The sequence below is a fragment of the Plasmopara halstedii genome (assembly GCF_900000015.1).
Source record: "Plasmopara halstedii genome assembly, contig: Scaffold_2061, whole genome shotgun sequence".
In the NCBI taxonomy this organism is placed as follows: Eukaryota; Oomycota; class Peronosporomycetes; order Peronosporales; family Peronosporaceae; genus Plasmopara; species Plasmopara halstedii.
In genome coordinates this window covers 737,436-758,281 of record NW_020188969.1, presented here as the reverse complement: position 1 = coordinate 758,281, position 20,846 = coordinate 737,436, and the positions used below count along the sequence as shown (strand labels likewise).

General features: G+C 45.6%; 3 protein-coding genes across 3 annotated transcripts; 2 read left to right on the top strand and 1 right to left on the bottom strand.

Annotated features, from left to right (window-relative positions):
* Nucleotides 1-3,513: 3,513 nt before the first annotated feature.
* On the top strand, nucleotides 3,514-4,110 carry PHALS_02679 (ADP-ribosylation factor-like 2-binding protein, domain; the record flags this gene model as incomplete). Its single annotated transcript, XM_024717105.1, has 2 exons — nucleotides 3,514-3,703; nucleotides 3,767-4,110. 2 exons carry the CDS (start codon nucleotides 3,514-3,516, stop codon nucleotides 4,108-4,110), a joined length of 534 nt encoding a protein of 177 aa, XP_024582637.1.
* Nucleotides 4,111-4,212: 102 nt separating this feature from the next.
* PHALS_02678 (aldehyde dehydrogenase) lies at nucleotides 4,213-5,823 on the bottom strand (the record flags this gene model as incomplete). The annotated part of the gene is made up of 1 exon (XM_024717104.1): nucleotides 4,213-5,823. One exon carries the CDS (start codon nucleotides 5,821-5,823, stop codon nucleotides 4,213-4,215), a length of 1,611 nt encoding a protein of 536 aa, XP_024582636.1.
* A 12,126-nt stretch (nucleotides 5,824-17,949) lies between these two features.
* PHALS_02677 (uncharacterized protein) lies at nucleotides 17,950-19,917 on the top strand (the record flags this gene model as incomplete). The annotated part of the gene is made up of 1 exon (XM_024717103.1): nucleotides 17,950-19,917. The coding sequence occupies one exon, from the start codon at nucleotides 17,950-17,952 to the stop codon at nucleotides 19,915-19,917; it is 1,968 nt and encodes a 655-aa protein (XP_024582635.1).
* Between the last annotated feature and the right edge of the window lie 929 nt (nucleotides 19,918-20,846).

The window sequence follows — 20,846 nt, the reverse complement described above, 5'->3', positions numbered from 1 at the left end:
ACAAACCGATGTACGGTTGCACAAGATTGTGCGACCCGCCGTTTCGTAGAAGGAAACGCGTAACCCTTACATCTAGTACTCGCGCGCATATAAATAATTCTAGCATATGCCACACTAGAAGTGGTAGAGCTATGTAATAGCTAAGTTATAATAAAATATTTTAATTTCTGCTGGGTGAGGTGTAAATATCTAAACTCTGTGCAGTTTTTAACGGAGACTCTTTGATTCGGACTCTCTTTGTTCCAAGTATCTGGCAACTCTGTGTTGAGCAGCCCGAAAAAAAGCTACATGTGTCTATAAAATGGTTATGCCTGTTCATTCAGATGGCGGTTCCTGAGATCCCACTACCAGCTCATATCTACAAACATATATTGCATGATCCCTAGTTTACGTCCGTAACTTCGGCGCCAGGTAGTTATGTCTTGCGATCGCCCATTTTTGGCTTACGCAGAAGTACAGCGATTTTTTAAATGCTTCCGAACTCGTCGCTCTCTGCTTACTGTTAAAGGCTTGATCCCGGACCAACTCTGATATTTTTTCCCATATCGAGTGTGGTATGAGTATTATAGTGTAACATTTTTGTCCATTAAGATATGTGTATATCAGGGTATGTACCCGTATTACGGTGTACGGACACATAACAATCTGTCAAGGAAGAGCACTGGAGCTGATAAGAATATCGGGACTCCGTAAACAGAAAGTAGCCCACGGGACATTGGTCTTAAGTCCCACGTCATGCATTATATGTACTTTTTATTATTGAGCACTGAAAAAAGACATAAAATTTCAACTATAAAAATGTATTAAAATGAAAATACATTAGATTATCTAGTTGCTTTACTAGCTTTGCATTCTACGTCCGGGAAGAGTATACAAACCGTCCTACATGCCTTTATTAGCGCAGAATTGCTACATAAAATCGCCTCTGTGTAAGGTGCACGGCAACCTTGCTCCTCTTATCGAAGTAGTGGGGACCTGCAGGGTTTAAATGGCTGGTACATCTGCAGGTGCAACACCTGCAAAAAATATTAAGGTGCTGTTCAGGAGCCGAGATAGCACTCTCGTCATACCGCGTCATAGAGCCTTCACACCCCGCCCACCAACAGACACTTGTAAATCAGAAGCTAATTCCCGCATTGGGCGAAATGACGTGTGTACGCGGAGGATTTCGGTGCGCGCCGCGCCTGTTTGGGAAACTTCGGTTATACGGTAACACCTAAGCATCCACCTCGACTATCAAAGTTATCAGCTTTTGGACGGGTTAAAGTAATTTCTTCTCCCCCTGCAGACCCCACCAAGTAAGGCTTACCGAGTTATACAAAAGGTACGACATCTGTCGCTGGGTTTTTTTCCATGCTGAAATTTCTTGTTTATACCACGCTTGTATGCGGACAAGTAGCTCTTACTTCCTCAATTAACGAGTGTTAGTTCAAGATGATTAGATTTGATACATTTTACCATATGTAACAGTGGATCCGATATAATTCATTGCGTGAAGCAGGCGTAACACATGCCCCAAGAGCATCGACCATCACTCCGACTTTGCACTCTAGAACAAGATGATAGATGTGACAGTCTTCACTATTCTCCTGTATCTCGTGCCGAAAAGCTTGAACACTACGATTTCCCCGTTAACAAACGCAGAAATAACATTTATAAAAGAGCTTTTTAAACAAGTGGGTGCTTATTTGCTCGAATTCAGCTCAAATTTGAGATATAAAATCTGATTCCAGAAATTCTGACCACTCTTCGCAAAGATAATTGGGGCTATACTTCGTGTTGCCTACATATACATTGCACTGGATTGCCGTGCATGTTGCACAAAGATGATTCGACCCAAGATTCACGTTAACAACTGCGCAGAGTTTGAGTTCATTCACTCGACCCAGCAGCTGAACTGGGGGTCTCAAACGTTAGCTTGATATTTCGGGAGTGACATAAATTTAGCATTATCTCGATGCGGACCAACACTAGATATTTCCGTTTAGCCACATCTTATAATAAAGTGTCGACATGTACCGTGGACGTCTTTTTTATGACTTTCCATCATTTTCATAAATACTGATATATCGGTACTTGAGAGCAACTACAATTACACAAAGTGAACTGTAGGTTTTCTTGTTGTTAATATTACCCCTCCTCTTTGGATAAACTCAATCGTTTTGGGGCTGGCACGACCTCCACGAGATCGTTTTATTACTCTGATAACGTTGGTCAGCCTCGCCTTTTCTCCACGAGAGGTGCATCGGGAGATCTTGCGCTGAGCCACAACCCTTTGTTTGTCGCAGCCGAGAGCGAAGGGGGGGGCAAGGTGCAGTTGACTTACACCGGAAATCTGCGAGTATCACGTTGCTTCACTGATGCCTGAAGATCTCCTTCTTTCTTAATATGGCTGAGGTTCGTTGCCTCAAGTGTACTAATAGAGCTTTCCTTTCGGTAACCCATCCAGGTCTTGCCGCACGGAAGTTGTACTTCGCAACGTGACACCCACCGCTTTCTTAAAAGAGACATCGTGGACACGGAAGATTCTGGTGTACATAGTTTTGGAGGCCCTCTAATTGTTGCTGCCTCCGGGTAGGGTCCGACGCCATTACAGCGATGTGATCTTACACCTCTAGGACAAAGACCGCTACTTCTCTTAGCACTTGACGGGTGGATTCATTAGATACGAACTTCGAAAGCTCTCGATACGCCTAGTTAGGCGGTGCAAACATCCCTGAGATTTGTTGTTTCGAATCTTTAAGTGCTTTTCCACAGGGTTGCCTCACATGATTGCCCGTTCTCGCGCGCGGCTTCCTCACTTGGAGATCACAAGCAAAAGAGCTGTTGCTTCGTCTGAAGCGCGGCTAATTAATGACTAGTCCTCTCGCCCAGAGTGAGCGAATATTTCATCTCGGCTTTAAAATATGAGCGGTCGTGTTTTTTGGTCGGATATCAATAGCGCATTTTCATTGCTGGTGACAGCTTTAAGCTAGCGAGTCCGCTCTGAATGCCGTGCACTTTAAACAAAGAAAGCCCAAACCCAAACAGCTCGTTAGTAACCGCACAGATTTTGGTCTTTTACGCCCCATCCAGGAGAGCTTACACCGTAACTAGTGCCTGAGCTGTTGGGATTATGTCAGACTGACATTTATATTGTATTACCTCTATTTCCATTATAGTACAAATTAACAGCGCTCATCTTAATACCGATTTTTTTGAAAAATTCGCTGTTACACAAATGTATCATGTGACACATGTTTGATTTGTAATAGGCACAATTGTACATCTTCCAGATGTACGCAATTGCACATTATATGCTTCATATTCGATACTTTGTTTATTGCCAGGTAAGTCTGCAATGTTGCAGGTAGCGGCTGAATTTTCGTAATTGAATTACATTCTACCAGATCACAGTTATTATTAGAAAGTAAAGCCGTTGTTAACTGCCCAACGAGAGTTATTTCTTGATGCGTCGGTTTTAGTCTCGATGCTTAAAAGTGTAAGCTTTTGTGCACATAACCTGCTGTCGCCATGGACGTCAAGATTCAAGATCCTGTGGTGCGCGCATTGGCAGAGTACATAAAGGCTACACAATTTCAGCGTCAGTTTGAGCAGTTCTTCCTTGATCATGCCCTTAGCTTCACAGACGATCTGGAGCATCAGCTTGAATATATGACCATCTACGTTGAGTTCCAGCAAATGTTCAATGAGCACATGAAGAGTGCGTATTACATCAAAAAATAAAAAATATAGCTCATATAATCTCATGATTGTGTTGGAGCAGTATTCTTGACGCAACAAGGAGTGACTGACGACGAGTTTGTTGAGCATTGCCGAGAGGCTTTGAAGGTTGACCCAAAGGCAGAGCAATATCTTGAAATTGTTATTGCATCCATGGACTACAATGCATTTTACGGTCTGATGAAGGCCATGCGGGCACGCGCATCGGTCGAAAACACTCGCGCGGACTCAAAATTCTGTGAAAGTGACATAAATGATTGTGGGAAGCGGAAATATTGTAAGGACGAAAAGATTTCAGTCGATGTCAAAGACAGTGGAGGGGCAAAGGAAGCCAAAAGTGGTCAAAACAGTGAGAAAGGTGTAGTAGAAAATAAAGACTGTAAGTAGCGTCTTCACAAGCATCGAAAGCATCTTTTGAATATTTTCAATATTACAATACGTAATGAAATTACTAAGTGAATTTGGAATCAATTTGACATGCTACACACATTAAGAAACATTTTTAATGATGATTGCGATTACGGCAAGCACCACAGCGAAAGCAATTGCCTTTACAAGCCGCATCTGCAGCCGTGAAAATGGATACAAAGCCATACTCAGAACATATTGCTTTGACGGAGTGTAAGGTGGGTAGCGTTGAGGCAAATCAAGCAGCCCATTCTTATATATCACAGTCTTTAAGTGCGAAAAGGCCTGAAAGCCGTAGTGACCGTGATACGCCCCCATGCCTGAACAACCAACGCCTCCGAATGGAACGTCTGGATTTGATAGCTGTGTGAGCATGTCATTTACCATCATACTACCAGATGACGTCTCGTTCACTACGCGCTCCTTGTTCTTGGATTTAGAGCTAAAATAATACAGAGCAAGCGGTTTCTCCCGTGACGTAACAAATTTGATGGGCTCGTCCAAATTACCAGAAGCATAGTAGTAAATTGGCAGTAATGGGCCAAAGTTTTCAGCCTCCATCGACGCACTGGACACAAATGAGTCGAAATCAGAGCGAAAGTTGAAAAGTGTCGGAGAAATAAAAAGCTGCTTGGCGTCAGTGTCGCCTCCATATATCACATGCTTCTGATCTTTGTCCAAGATACGCACAAGACGATCGTACATGCGCTGATTGACCACACGACCAAAGCTGTCTGACTCCTTCACATTTGGACCTCCAAACTGCGCATCTAATTCTACTTTTAACAATTTTATAAACTCATCGCCCACTTTGGCGTCCACTAGTAAATAGTCAGGACGAACGCATGTTTGTCCTGCATTGATAAAGGACCCCCAAGCAACACGCTTTGCAGCCAGCTTCAAATCCGCCGTGTTGTCAATTATACATGGAGACTTTCCTCCTAGCTCCAGGACTATAGGCGTCAAGTGCAGCGCCGCAGCTTGAGCCACAATCTTGCCCATAAAAGTGCCACCGGTGGCGAAAATTAAGTCGTATCGTTCTTGTAGCATCTTTTTAGTCTCCTCAACACCTCCGTAAACAATACGCACGTAGCGCTTGTCTATATATTTATCAAATAACTGAAGCAGCACGTTGTTTACATTGCGCGTTGTGTCGTCACCCGGAAGCCGTACGATGGCGCAATTACCGGCTCCTAAAGCGGCTATCAGTGGCATCAGCAACAAATGCACCGGGTAGTTCCACGCGCCTATGATGCAGACGACTCCCAGCGGTTCGGGTCGAGCATACGATAAGCCTGGTAAGTTTACGATATTAGTAGGCTTGAGCTTAGGCTTGGACCAATCGTCAATGTAGTCAATAAAAAGTTGGATTTCAGCTAAAAGAAGCGCAGTTTCCATGGCAGACATCTCGGCTGGATGCTTATGTAGATCTTTCCAAACGGCGTCATTAATGAGTGCCTCATTTTCATTCAAGAGCCGCTGAAGCGCTCGTAGCAGCGACTTGCGCATCTTAAGGTCTTTTGTGGCGCCCGTGGCGAAGCTAGCACGCAATGCTGCAACATCAGCATGCGTGTCCTGCTTAGAGACATCGGGTAGGACCAGAATGTTTGAAGTCGAGCCGTACATGTCAATACTAGGACTCGCGTCTTGAACAGCGACGTAATCCGTACCTGAGTGATCGGATAGTGGCATCGTTCAAGGTATAAAGAAAAACTGGCAACTGCCGCTCGTGCCGCATGTAACGCTTCGTCGCATGCCAAAATACGACAGTCATTTAGCTCATCTAATTGTATTGAGGTTTACGACTGAGACCAGGAGCTCAACCCTATCCTCGTCAAGAATTTGACATATAAGTCTGGCGTAAGCTGGCAATTTGTGGACGACGCAGCCATCGTCATGGATTTTGTTTGCTCTGGTTAGCCCAATGAAACTCTATAGATGATATTTGACGTATGAACGAAGGCTCTACATATGAGCTTTGGGATGAAGAATTTACCCAAAGCGACATTAATCAAACGTAATGATGACCAAAATCCTAAGAAACTTGGTGGAATTTTAAGGCAAAGCTACTGTACACCTAGAGCTTTTTGCCTAACTATTTAAAGTATGTGAAATCCATATAGAGATTTATATACAACAACTTTTTGCTATAATCCTTCCGAGCATTTAAACGTTGCTCTGGTGATTGATTGTCAGCAGTTATGTACAGGAGAAGAAAGTTTCAGTCAGCGCAGGCGTAAACAGCTACATAAATTATATAAGAGGAATATTAAAAGACCTTTTTGAGTACAACTCCTAGGTACAAGTGTCAGGTTTTTGTATGGATGTACCAAATGTTTACACATGATTCTACGGCATCAAAAGTCCCATGTACCGAATAAAAGTCCCAAATCTATCGTTGACGTCGCCAGCCACCAGTCTATATTCTGGACTCTTTCTTCGGGAAGATGATGCATCAAACATGTTCTCGGTAGGGAAGTAGATACATAGATTCATACAATAGGACAAGCCTTTCATTCAATTCATGCGATGAACGACTTAAGTGAGCACATAGAGCGGGACCCAGTTACTTCAAGATATTCGCGCTGGCTTCCAAATTTAATAAGAATGTGCGATAGCGCTCGATCACGTTGAGCCAAAACAAAATAAATGGCTGAATCCGAGGAAGCCTAAGAGTCAAATACTCCATACTACACTTTAGCCTGTGGTTGAGTTTGCGTAACAAGAGAGTGTGGTGGTGCAAGTAGCAGGCATTTACAATATTTTAAAATTGTTTTTCTAGAACGAATTTCCAGTTGGAAGGCCAAAGAAACATGAAGAGTTTCAAAGAAAGGTTCCAACAATAATGTCTAGGTTGTAGTAAAAAATATTTAGGCTGTTTACCACTACGAGGTAGGTGGTGGTATTACAAATCAGAAGGAGTGTGAACATGGCAAAATCTGCTCTATCGATCGACTAAATTTCACGAAATCTTGAAAAGCGTATCTGTCGGTTTCTATGCAAGTGAAAGTGTACTATTGATTTACACACAATATTACTTTTGATTACCTTTCTCCGAGAATTTGTTTACGTCTTATTATGACATCTCTCATCAAGCAGAAATACTTTCTCATCGGAGGAATAGGGTAATATATACAAAGATGTCTATGTCATTGTTAATATAAATGAAAAGCTTTACTGTATCGTATAAACATTGCCCTATTCCTTCTTACGTAATCCTTTTTCCGTACTTGCATCTAATGATGTCATCATAACATTGCAATGCTGCCTTGTGAATCCAAATATTTATACGCTACAGTATGGATTTTACACCATTTTATGTAACAAAGTCTATTGTGTACTAAAAATAGACTCTACATTTATGTACATTGTACATTGCACAACCGCGCAAATTACATTTATAATTTTGTGTAATTCTGAGTATTTTGTAAGTACCGGCACTTTGGTAGTTATGATTATGTAACGGGGTTACACGTACCCTGGGTGGGTCACACAAGATGGTGTGGACGTGAAAACGTGGTAATTCACAAGTCGGTGTAATCACGCCATGATTTGGCTACATCGTAAGAAGAAGCCACTACGTGGCGGGACTGCCAGTAGTTATGCATATGAAGTAGGCTTTACTCTTTTATCAGGAAAACCTTTAGATTAAGATATATGCGGCTCTGCCGAGAATAAAACAGATAAATACAGTATATAAAATAGAACAGAAGTGTACATTTGCCCTGTGTTAAGATTTTGTGTACTCTTGGAGGTAGCGGATTGCGATCCGCTACACTCGTACTGGTTCTAGTATAGAACGAAGGTCGGTGACCTTAGGTAAGCTTCCTTTAAGCAAAGAGCAACGGCAGCCCCGCTGCAATGATAAAATTCTGTAAGAGAGATATCCGCCATTTATGTGGGCTGTAAGCCTCAAGTTCACTAATGAATTAGTATTAAAATGAAACATGGTAATATGTAGTTATAGTATCACTCCAAACAGAAGTACGTATAATATGTCACGCTTGAGATGGCGAGCAGCTAGGCAACTAGTTACGATGAATGATCTCGGCTCCACTCCTGGGTGGAGCGTGCGAACGACAATTCGTGTATGTTTGATGATGCGTCTACTCGAAGCTTTTTCTGTGGAAAATGCACGACAACTTGGTTGCACTTAACATCACTTATAGTCAACCCTGCAATCGATTCGTGGAAAGATTGTATCATAATTGGGATATAGCGTGGGTTCTTTGATTCCTGCCGCCGGAATATCTAGATACGCTTAAAGAACCTAAGTCGATTAATGTCGCAAAGGGGGTTAGAGAACTAGCGGCTCAAGGCTAGATGCGGTAATTGGTGAAGCGCCTACAGAAGCGCCGCAAGTGGGCGTCGGTGAGAGCACAGTAGCACCCACCGTGAGGCCGCTGACGTTGACCATGGGCATCCAACTTTTTGCGGGCAGGGATGGGCAAACATCAACTCCTGGATAAGGAAGACTGAGATGGCCATAAGTTTGGTCACGCGTTAGATGGAGCAATTGCGCGTCGCGGTTGCGGTTTCCAGGTTTAAAGGTCGTGTGCGAAAATAAGTACTAACGCGCATTACCATTGTGCGAGGCGTTAAAAACATTAAAATAATATTCATAGCGAGATATGCAACGGATGCTCGCACCGCTTAACCAGGGGTATAGGGTGCGTTTCAATTTTCATGCTCGCTCGTTAAGGGAGGCACAATGTGTCCTAAGAATACGATTTCGCATCGCAGCGATGGCGTCAGACCCTCTCCTTGAGGCAGTAACAATACCATCATAATAAAGAGTACCCTAGCGGGTGCTTCTAGCGCTGAGACCTTACGTCGCCAAATTATCTCTTTGAGGAAGCGGTATGTGTTCCAAAGAATGAGGTATACAGCTTTTCTGCCGCATTGGACAGAAACGGTACCGGAGGTGAAAGCTCGATGGGTCCGGTAAAGGGCAGTGAACCTCAGCAATGTTAGATGAGAAGGAATGATCTCTTAGGCTCTGAGCAGCTGCACAGTACTTTGATATGTTTCATCTGTGGCAGCACGATGAGCCTGAGCTTTGCGTGTCCCTGTCGCTGACGACTGAGAGGCACAAAAGTCAAATTTTTACGCAAAGGCGGGCGACGATGATTTCATGACCAATGCCAAGTCCCAGATGGTGCAGGGTGGCCTGAAAAGAATTTATTGTACCTCATGGAGTAACGAGGTTACACGTACCCTTGTACGAAAGGGCGGGCCGCACTATCTTATGTTACCATACATAGGTGTGGATTACACAAGTTAGTGTAATCACACAGTGCCATAACACGTGGCAAGACTGCCAGTAGTAATGCGTATAACTATATTAAGTAGGCTTTGCAACATTGATTATATATTACTATTATAATTTGAAAAATCTAGGATTTTAGATATTGGCAACTCTGCCGCAACTAAACAATTAAATACGGTTTTAATATTAAACAAAAGAGTTCCTTTATCTTGGTTAAAATTCGTAGTACTTGGAGGGAGCGAATTGTGATCCACTACACTCGAACTGGTTCTTGTAAAGAACATTAGGTCGGTGACCTTCACTTAGCTTCCTCTAAGCAAAGAGCTACAGCAGTCCCGCTGCATTTGGTAGCATTCGTAGTCAATATTCGCCTGAGTCGATACGACTGATCTTCTGTTACGATAGAGGAATAATAATTGCATGGAGGACCGGCTTAAAAATCTGATGTCTCTGCTTGACCCTTAGAGCTTGCAACACCTCGCTTCGCAAGGTCCTGAAGCGATCAGCGCGCGCCAACAGGCGCTTTCGAGCTATGAAAATGCTCTGCTAGGGCACCTAGAGCAGAATAGGTCGGCGTTGACTGCGTCCATGAAGCCACCGTCGACGACGGATGACTCTTCCCGACCCAGGCCACTCATGGTGAGCGTTAAGACCTTTGAGGGTAAGGATGGACGAATCTCCTGCTCTGGGTAAGAGAGGCCGAGATGGCTACGGCATTTGCCATGCTCCAGAACAAGCAATAGCGCGTTGCGCTAGCTATCTTCGAGCTCGGTGGCCGAGAGCAAGAATGGGCACTATCGTGCGGTGCTTCGATTCAAGCGGCGTTGCCTTCCTGGAAGGAGCTGGAGCGTCAGATGTTGCGAGTGTTCTCGCCACCTAACCAGGCATATCGCGTGCGATCGCATTTCCTTGTGGCCCAACCAGGCAAGAAGGAATTGGTGGCCTTTGTTCAAGAGTTACGAGCTCTCATTGCCGGGATGGCAGTCGATCCTCTCCCCGAAACGATCGCAGTGACTTTTTATGGACGGCCTCCGCACTCGCTTGGCCAGAATGAAAGTCTTCTGTGTACATCCGTCTTCTTTTGAAGGAGCGGTGAATGTGTCATTGAATGCCGAATGCAACTTTAAGTCGGCACGACTTGGTCGGAATGCACGCCCTCAGAGCTCGCCGCGCGGGTCTGACCCAATAGATCTCAGCTATAGGAGGGAGAGTTTCGAGCTGCCGAGCAGCGTTCAAACACCCGACGGGGTTTTCACCTTCGGACTCGTTATCTCCTCCGTAAGGCGCGAAAGTTTCATCAAACCAACATCCCGCTTCAAACCAGTCTGTTTGTCGCGGGAAAACAAGAATCCCAGTAGGCGTGGGGTGTCCTACTGGGAAGAACTGAATTATGTTGTGTCTCAAAGAGGTAGAGGGCAGCAGGGTCCAGACATTCTTCGACGATATCTTCGGCCACAGTCGTGCGAGTAAGAGCCAAATCGTCCATTTGAGAGCGGTACTAGAGTGCATGCGCACGAATAAGCTGTATGCTAATGCAGATTAGTGCATCTTCGGCGCGGTAGATCTCCCTTATTTAGGGTGCTTCAATGGGAAGCGTGGCCTTCGAGCGGATCCCGTTAAGGTCAAGGCCATTATGGACTGGCCGGTTCCAAAGAATCAAACGGACTTGCGCAAGTGGCTTGGCCTCGCCAACTACTTAAACAAGTACAGAGCCTATTATGCGGAGATGGCATGGCTATTGTCAAATTTTCTGATTAAAGATGCGAAATGGTGTCGGCTCCTAGCGTCGGGAGGCTTTGACGGGATCAAAGACAGCCTTTTTCATACACCAATAAATGCGTTGCCAGACCCTGATCGTCCTTTTAGTGTCGTCTGTGACGCTTCGGACTTTGCCATCGACTGTGCACTGCTGCATTCAGACGCCGAGGGTCGAAACTGGGTGATAGCGTTCGAATATCGCCAACTTGAGGCTGCGGAAAAAAACCACCCAGTCCACGACAAGGAAGTATCTGCAATGGACGATGCATTTGCATGGGTCCAAGCCGTTTGTGATTGATACATATCATGCGTCATTACACACTGCGACTCAGTCGCCTCATCTCTCACAGAGAATGGACAGGTGGCTCTCATTCTTTGCAGATTAAAACTTCGAGGTGAAGTATAAGCTAGGAAAGCAGAATGCTTTGGCTGATGCGTTGTCACGCAGATCGGATTATGAGCTTGCTCATGTCACGACGGTGATGTCGTCAGTGACAGAGTTGATCCGCACCGCATACGCGGGTGACAGTATGTGTGTAGCGCTGCTACAGGCTGAGTTTGAAGACCCAGCTAAAAAGTTGTCGGCGCCTTTGCGCGCACGATTACACCGATATTCTTTGAATAACGGATTGCTGTTTTATAGCTCCGATTCGACGGATACGCCACAAATTGTGGTTCCTCACGATAAGAATTTGAGAAAACGTATTCTCTATGAGGCCCACGACACCCCAATTAGTAGTCATCTTGGTCGTGAGAAGACGCACTGCTCGGTGAGTTGCCACTATTGGTCGCACACATGTGCGCACGTGAGAGACGTGTCAAAGGGTGAAACCCTCTCCGAATGCGGCAGCGCCGCTGGCCAGTTTACCGGTACCCTCCGGGTGGTGGCTGTCCAAGAGCATGGACTTTGTGTTTGGTATACCAAAGGACTCGAAGGGCAACAAGGGTGTGGTGGTCTTTGTGGACTGTTTGAGCAAGATGGCTCATCTTGCGGCAGTGCCGGGCACCATCGACGGTGTGGGTACAGCGACGCTGTTTGTCGATCGTTTATATTGACATCATGGACTCCCGGAGTCAATTGTCTCTGATACAGACCCGTCCTTCACTGAGAAAGTTTGGTCTGCAATCTTCAAGGTGCTGGGCTCCAAGTGGCCTCGGCGAAGCGCCATGATGCCACTCGTAGAATTTGCTCTGAACAATGCAGTGCTACACGCCGTTCTACGTAAACGGGCTTGTTGATCCTTGCGTCCCTCTAACGCCGCCATCCCATGGCCCAGAGCTTGGTTGGACAGAAGCAGCCGAACGGCTAGCTGATGTCAGCCCCATGAATGTCCGCAAGGAAGCCGATGACTTCCTGTCTACCAGACTGAGTGTCCAACGACACGTTCGCGATGCGATGGCTGAAAGCCAAGACATTTAGAAAGAATATGCAGATGTAAAACGCAGCAGAAATATGGAAGACTTTGAGGTAGGAGACCTGCTTTTATTGTATGCTAAAATCTTTCCTACACATGCAGTCGCTGCTGTCTTTAGGACGAAACTCTGTCCACTGTTTATTGGACCTTTACGGCCGAGACCTTGCGTATACGCTGAATCTTCCGAGAAGGATGCGCACCCGACCGGTGTTTCAAGTGGGCTTGCTTAAGCTTACCGGGACCCGGCGCCCAAAGGCGCTCGGTTACCTAGAAGTGAACCAGTAAGTGTTTCTGCGCACGTAGTGCAACAAAACTTCCTTTTCCAGCGGCGCAAAGCGCTCCAAGGGTCGTATTCGGCTGCTCGATGGCTAGGAGCCAGTTCGACAGAGCACGATTATCGTCAACGCGAGGCAGTCGGCGCACAACGTGCTCCAGGCTTTCGAAGTCTCCCGCAAAGTGGAAGGCAACCCTTCGACTTCCCGGGCTACTGTCAAGAAGCGCGGAGTGCACGACACGAAGCATCATTACTCTTCCGACCATAAGCATTTGCGACGTCTGGAAAGTCATGCCGAAGTGGCGCCCCAAACTCCCACGAGCTTTCGGAGTCGGGATGTGCCTGCCAATTTACAACATATTCGGTTCGACCCTGTCGACGACGTCGAGCCACAAGGCGCTCCACGTGATAGAAGAAGCCAACTTTCTCGTCGAGAAGCGTCAGCGGCGGACGATGACGATCCGATCTATCGCCGTCCGGTGACTCGCGATGCTCTTCGAGCGTTGGAGGACCAAGTCCATCGTCATCGGCACTGCTGAGTATCTCTCCGAGGCCATGAGCTGAGCTCAAGCATTGGCCCGAGCTGCTGTGGTCGTAGGCTCACTTGTGTGAGAAACCACAGCGCTCGCGGGAGCGTAATACGTCGCTGGGCGACAATACGCAGGAAGTCGGGGTTGCGCCTTAAGTTTGGCAAGCTCAAATCTAAGATGGCGCTCTACGCGCAAGTACACTTATTTGTGGCTTCGCTGTAAGGTAGACAGCAAGGCAAGTCTCTGATGCTGCTTCACGCATCGCTTAAAGAGATCATCGTCATCTGCAGCGGTTTCGCCAGGGGCGAGTACCACAGAAATAGTACGCATTGCGAGTACATGAGCGTCTCCTCTTTGAGCTCGAAGTCGAGCGCATACCAATCCATTGGGGTTTCTTAGGGTAACAGAAAGCGAGCTCGTAGAGCTTTTCGCTGGTCAAGCTCAGCTTGTGGAGTGGCCGGATGTCCGACTACGAAGACGCCTAACGATGGAGTGATCGCGCCTTTCGCTTCAGTAGCGGGATCCGCTGAGCGGAATTCGCATTCCACATGAGGGTATAGGACCAAACGTGGATACAAGCGCATAAGAGCTGCCCTGTGGGCAGCCTCCAACGGCTGCTCTTGTGCCTCGTCGAGGCAATTGGTAATGATACCACTCCCCCTGGAGGTCGAGAAGTCGGAAAACAGACACGGTGTTCGCAAGGTTCGAGCAGGGCTCACGTCGCGCCATGGGCGTACCTCGCCCTCCTCTCCCTTGCATCCCGAAGAAGGAGTATTCGACACGTAGTCGACTTCCCCCGAATCCTCATCGAGGTAATCCGTCGCCCGTGGCGGACGCGGTGTGCAGCACTCAGGAGCCGAGGACTTCAGATGCGCTTCCCTTGAAGCCACGGACGTACTGTCTGGATTGCACCGCTTGCAGGAGACGAGGAAGGGCTCTGCCGACGGGCGCTCTCAGAAAAGCGAGGCTGGGTGTCTTTTATGTCTTAGACATAGAGCTATTGAGCAGAGAATGCGTGCAGAAGGTCCTGGGGTTGTAGAGGTGTCTTATATAGATGTAAATGTAGGCAGCTTTGCCGCAGATAAAACCATGGAATACACTTTACATCTTAAATGGATGAGTTCTTTGTCTTGAGCTAAGGTTTTGGGTGTTCTTGGAGTAAGCGGATTGTGATTCGATAACCCATACTGATTGTATGTATAGAATGAAGATCGGTAACCTTAGTTTAGCTTCTTCTAAGCAAAAAGCTACGGCATCCCCGCTGCACAGATGTTCCACGCATAGTCTCATGTATTAATGTGTTCTGTCAGCTCCAAAAAAGTAGTTTGGTCTTGCTTAGTTAGTAAGATAAACCCAGTGGACGTTATTTGCTCGGTACACTCGAGCCAGGCCTTCGCGTCGTGCACCTCGATTTTTGCCTTTCGATTAATCCAGCGTCCAACGTGTGCCCCAGTTTTCCAAAGGTTTGATCTCGCTCGTTCCATACACCCTTGTAGCGTCTTCAATCTCGATTGTTGGATCTTCTCGCTTTGTCGCTTGGTGTGCTCATTCCAAAAGACCTTTACGAGGTTTTGATTATGTAGATCTGCACTGCTCGTTTCTGAATTCAGCAGTGATATAGTACGTCGGCGCCTTCAGCCATAATCATGCCTGATACTTGCCGCTTGAAGAAGATGCGACTAGCTTTCTGCGACTGTTTGATGGTGCGTCCATGTGAAGAACTATCAGATCAGTGCATTTAAGCTAAGCCCGATGCATTCGTCTGAATCGCGAGGCTCAGCAAAGGTCGGAGTAACCCCACTGCTGACCACATGCCACACTGAGTTGGCTAGGAACACGCCACAAATGTATCGACTCCAAGTGGCGTTTTTATCACCGTTGAACCTGTCGATGGACAGCTTGGCCGACACGTCTTTCCCAAAGAACATGTACCTTGGACTTTTAACCTGTTGATATATTTGATGCGGGGCACAATGAACTTAAAGGTCGGAAGGAAGGATGAAACGAAGTGAAGACTTATAGGAAGATAAATAATCCTAGTGATTAATTTATCAGAGCTAAAACTGTCACATGTATCCCGAGTTTCTTAGGGTTGAAGGAAAGCGATACATACAGGTTACCCACAATATCTTCTCGGTATGACAGGTCACGTTCTGAGTGTGGCTCACACATACTTCTACATATTGATAGATTCTTACTATTAATGATTGATCAGACCTCCGGTACCTTCTAGCCCAACAGGTTTTTCTTCTTCTCGTCGTCTCCATAGCGATTGTGGTTTCGTTTCGATGTATTTCACTGATAAGATTGATCTCAAGCGTCTTTTCAAGAATGCTCTACTTTACCCAGAAAGAATGGTTCATAATAAAAGTAAGTTCTGGTGAGCGTATTGGGCAGTCTAGAGTGCACGTAATGACTGTAATTTAGAGTCAGCTCGACTGTCTGACTCTCCAGCAAAATTCTTAACGAAGTTTCGCCCTATTTTACGATTGATAAACTGCACTCTAAGCGGCTTTCATGCTTTTTCTCTCGCAGAGTCTATCATGCATGTGATAATCTGAGATGTCCGGAGCATCGAGGTTAAATTTCTTTCTACCAAAATTACCAGTTTGAAATGGCAAGCGCTATCAGGGCAATGGCGCTTCAGTTTATTTTAGATATGGACGGTCCGGAGACGTGCAAAACTGGCATTCCCGCGTCGAAGATCGGCTGCGTACCGACTGTGAAACTATCAACATGAAACTGCATATCCGCTCATACACGAATGCATGTTGGGGATACAGTCTACACTTTTACATTTTTCTATATGCTAGTGAAGCTCCTGTTCTTGTTCACTTTAAAAAAAGATTCTTTGCCACGTCCACTCCACAAAATTAGTAGCTTTTTTACGTCCCCTATTTAATCTTGCACCAGATACGCGCTTTGAGTCTCAGGGTATTGAGATACGTTTGAGACCTCGCCTGCAAGGTCAGGCGAAAAATGATGGCAATTGTTCGAGGGTTTACAGGTCAACCATCTTGTCTATATAGGTTAAGTTGAGCTGGGCGCCTGATTACTGCATTATTGCTTTTCGTAATTTTTGAGGTATCCAGAAATGCTAATAATAGCACAGCTACATACTTTTGGCTAGTGTAGCCTGGATGTAACAACTGGATATAAACTACAAGACATTACCTTTAAACAGAGTGAATAGGTACTAACTTTGTCAAACTTACCAGTAACACCGTTTGCTCCGGATGTTAGGCCAACCCGTCAACGAAAATTGTTATGTCGCCGCCTACGGCGTGTGTGTCTGATTTGCTGCTTTGTTGTATCTGAATATCAAACAATGGATGTAATGGATACTTCGAACAACATTATGAGCCCTTTGCACTTACTGCGCCAAATAGCGCTTCACAACGCTACCATATTATCTTCGGCTCATGGTGTTGCATAAATGTTACGACTGTTTAAGTAGCAGATGTACTGCATTGATCAAATCTGACTAGCACTGTGGCTCCACGCCTTAAAAAAAGTGTACGATAGTTCAGAACCAAATCGTTTGGATGATGCGCCAATGCTCTCAAACGCATGAGGCATACAGGGAGGGACCGAGTGCGACATATTATTTCTTAGCGCATCGACTTGGTAAAAAAACATATTTGAAGATTCCAGTGATAAGATGTAACTCAGTTTATGCGCTTACTTCGAGGAGTAAAGCTAATCTTATTCCGAGAAATTAGAATATACGCGCCGTGAACATTCGAGGAGTACCCAGTCTTAAAGCTTGTTGTCGCGGGCTCTACGCAGGAGGTCAAGGTTTTAGCAAAAAATGTTCCAAGCAGCGAGCCAGCGCGCATAGAGTGATGGATGTGCATTTAACCTGGTCTACAGTGGAATTCCTTCAAAAAGGTAACGTGGAACCGCAAATCTTACTTGCGCTTGCAAGAGCCTGCACATAATAAAAAGGTCAATCGATACCTAAATGTGCTGCTGAAGTTCTAGGTATTAAGCTTTGCTGGATCACAGAATGCTCTAACTTGACAGACCAACAGGTATACGACCTTCGTCAGCAAAAACATCCTTCACGTCAGCATACACTCATGGTCAAAAATAACCACAAAGAAATACATGCGTTAGCCAAAAGAGGCACTGAATACATTGTCTGCAACCTGAAAGCAAAACCCTATTCACGATGTACTGTTGCAAGATTTTCATGTTCTTGCTGTTTGTGTGATCTGACCTTCTCAACCGTATAAAATAATAGCGATGCATTTTGACTTATGCTGTAGCGAATTAATTTCTTAAGGCCAAAATATATACATATACAAATACTTTTGTCAGTGATGACACGCCCTTTTATCGAAACGCTAGAATATTGTATAAGGTTGCACTCAGGTGCAACTTCATACAATTTACAAGTAAATGCGTGACGCGACACACGCACGAACAGCTCTTACCTGCTGTGTGGGAGTCGCAGTGTCGCCATCAGAGAGGGGGCAGGCCACTGTGGTTGGTGGGTTGCTCTGGCCCACAGTTCTAGTCTAAGCGCAAGCAGAACAGTCTTAAGATTAAAAACGAGAGAGAGTTACGATGGATCTCTCGATGATTCTTTGTCCTGTCCTCGAAGAAGAGAAACCAGCGTCGCCCGTCTCTCCTCGCGAGCCAAACCGCAAGTGGAGTACAGATGAGCTCCAGTGCGCCGTAGCGATCCTTCAAGACTTCCAACAGCCGTCAGTCACTGACTCTGTGCCAAACGTGCATAACAAAAGTGACGTCAAGGTGACGCATGATAACAATCAAGAGCAGAAGCACAATCAGGAGAAGCAACAACATTCAAAGAAGCACGATCGAGCGAGCGACAAAGACGCAAATGGAGTGAGTCTTATTGAAAGAAAAGTACAGGAGCAAAATCTTTCTGCCGAGGACTGGGAGGATGACAGTATGTCCAAATTAGATTTACTGGTTCAGGCGGACGCTCTTATCAAGCGTAGCAGTCCAAAGGTACTCTCGCCACTTGCACGTGAAAACCTGAATTATGTGCGCAGCGGAGTTTGGTCTCGTGCCGAAGAAGAGTACGCTGCAGCGCTCGTTTCGTTCTTTTTAAAAGGGCTTCTCGATTTGCCAGAGGGTGTGACGCTACGTAAATTTTTAGCAGAAAAGCTGTGCTGCAATCGCCGCCGCGTCTCGATGAAATTAGGAACAGAGACGCTGGCTGGACAGAAAATTCCTAAAAAAATTGGCGCGTCAGTATATGTTAGTGCCAATCCTCCTCCAAGTGATCACATCCGACGTGAAGCCGAGTGCATGCTAGAGGAGCTTCGAGCTATTAATTTCAGCACTAGAGTGCTGAACAACAACGTTCAAGATGATAAAGGTGGTGATCAACCGTTATGTCTAAACGGAAAGGAGGATGAAGATGAGAAGGAAGAAAAGATTGGCGCGCTTCAAACTCGAAAAGAAGTGTTTGGGCAAAAAAGGAAGTCTGATCATTACAATTTGAAGTCCAAGCGCCGTAAGCCCACAATTATTCGTACAGGGTTCGAATCACATGAAGAAGAAGAATTTGTTACCACAGTGTTTGAGTATTTCATAGCTGGATCTTTAGATCTTCCTGAAGGCACTAGGCTTGTGGCATATCTCTGCCAACAATTAGGCTGCTCACCAAAGCAATTGTCAATGAAGCTCGCACCTCAGCGCATGAATGATCACAAATTTCCGGATAACGTCGGCTCCATCACATACGCTCGAAAGATGGTGAAGACAGACAATATGTCATCGGACAGTTCGGATGATAACGATATTTCTGAGGAATGTTTCGAAGTGGAAAGCCGCATTACGGAGCTGCGTCTTGCATACGAGGATGCGCACAAGATAGTGCCTCTTCAGGTCGCCACACCAGTCAAGCGGGAGCGCAAATCCATTTTTACCAGTCGTATAAGCTCTGAAACTGCCACCTTGGACAGTACGCCGAGTGTTAGCCCCATGCGCGTCTTCCGGCGCAGTGGTCCATGGTCACATGATGAAGAAGTGTACGCAGCAGCACTTATTGATTCATTTTTTAAAGGTGTGCTTGATGTTGCCGAGGGCACTACACTTCGAGCTTTTCTATCGTCACGCTTGTGCTGCAATCCTATGCGGATCTCGAAAAAGCTGGCTAGCGAGTCGATTGCAGCAATTCCGATCCCCAAAAAATTGGGTAGCTCGACGTATGTGCGTAACGTTAAAGTGACACCGGAAGAACGAGTTCGGGCGGAAGGAGTTTTGTATGATTTACGAGCTGTTTACATGTTTTCGGGCCGAAACAAGAGGGACGGAGCGAAGCGTTCACGTCACACTCGAGTTCGTCGTCCGCGAATGCTTGTTGGCGCGTTGAGTACAGACTCGGATAACACTGAGTCGGACTTGGATACGCCCACTGCTGCAGATCGTGAAAAACGTATTGAGACGTCAAGAAAGACTGCGAACAAACACTATGCCGCCTGGAATGAGCAAATGCAACGTTCAAGTACCAGTTCCAATCTATTTGTGCCAGCGCTGCTTAAGGAGCAGCTGGCTTAGCTTGTCAGGGCGTGCTAGGAGACCAAGTTATAAGATACCACTACTGCAACATGTTCAATGCCTTTAAAAATAATACACAAGTACTATTTTATTTGACTTGATTTGCTATATTGTTCTGAGAAATGAAAACCTGCATGATATTAGGGTTTAAACATTTTTTATAGGCATACTTTGATACTTTGATTATGGCACGTGATAGATGTGCTGAATCAGCAGCGTAAACTTTGATTCCTCAGGTGAACGTCTGGAACACCAAGACGCTGAAGAAAGATAGTAATTGAGTTATTTGATGGAATTTGGTCAATTGCATTATCATTGATGCTGTTGTTTGCCTGGAAATGCCGTTACAAATACTTGAGATAAAGCGACAGCAATCGCTCTAAGTATACTATTCGAAATCTTCAAGATGTAGAAAATTGAGTATCGTAGTGTGTCATTTCTCTCACTGTTAACAAGGATGAGATAAACACAACTACTCTCAGGTGTCTTCATCTTGTTTAACAATTCATTTTCTTTTCTTCAAGACAGAAATATGACTATGAACGGTTGGGAACACTCATTACACCGGCGTAGCTCGGGAATCGCACGCTCATCTCAATCGCCGAGACTTTTGGTGAGTGTCGACCAATCGCCACAACCCCAAGAGATTTCAAAGAGCCAACCACATAAAGATCACGCTGCGTCGGCACTGCTCGATGATTGAGGATTGGTTCACATGCACGCTGAGCGGTAGTAGACCGTCGAATATATTAGGGGTTTTCCAGTATCTGACGAAGTGTAAGACAAAACGTGCTCCGAAAAATTCGTAGAGGTTCGTGGTCCCATTCTAGCAATAGCGCCCTGACACCAGTGATACTTAAGACCTTGCGCACCTTTGGTTTGTATCCTCCCAGAAGAAAATACAGGCTCGTCTAATGCAGCTCGCTTTT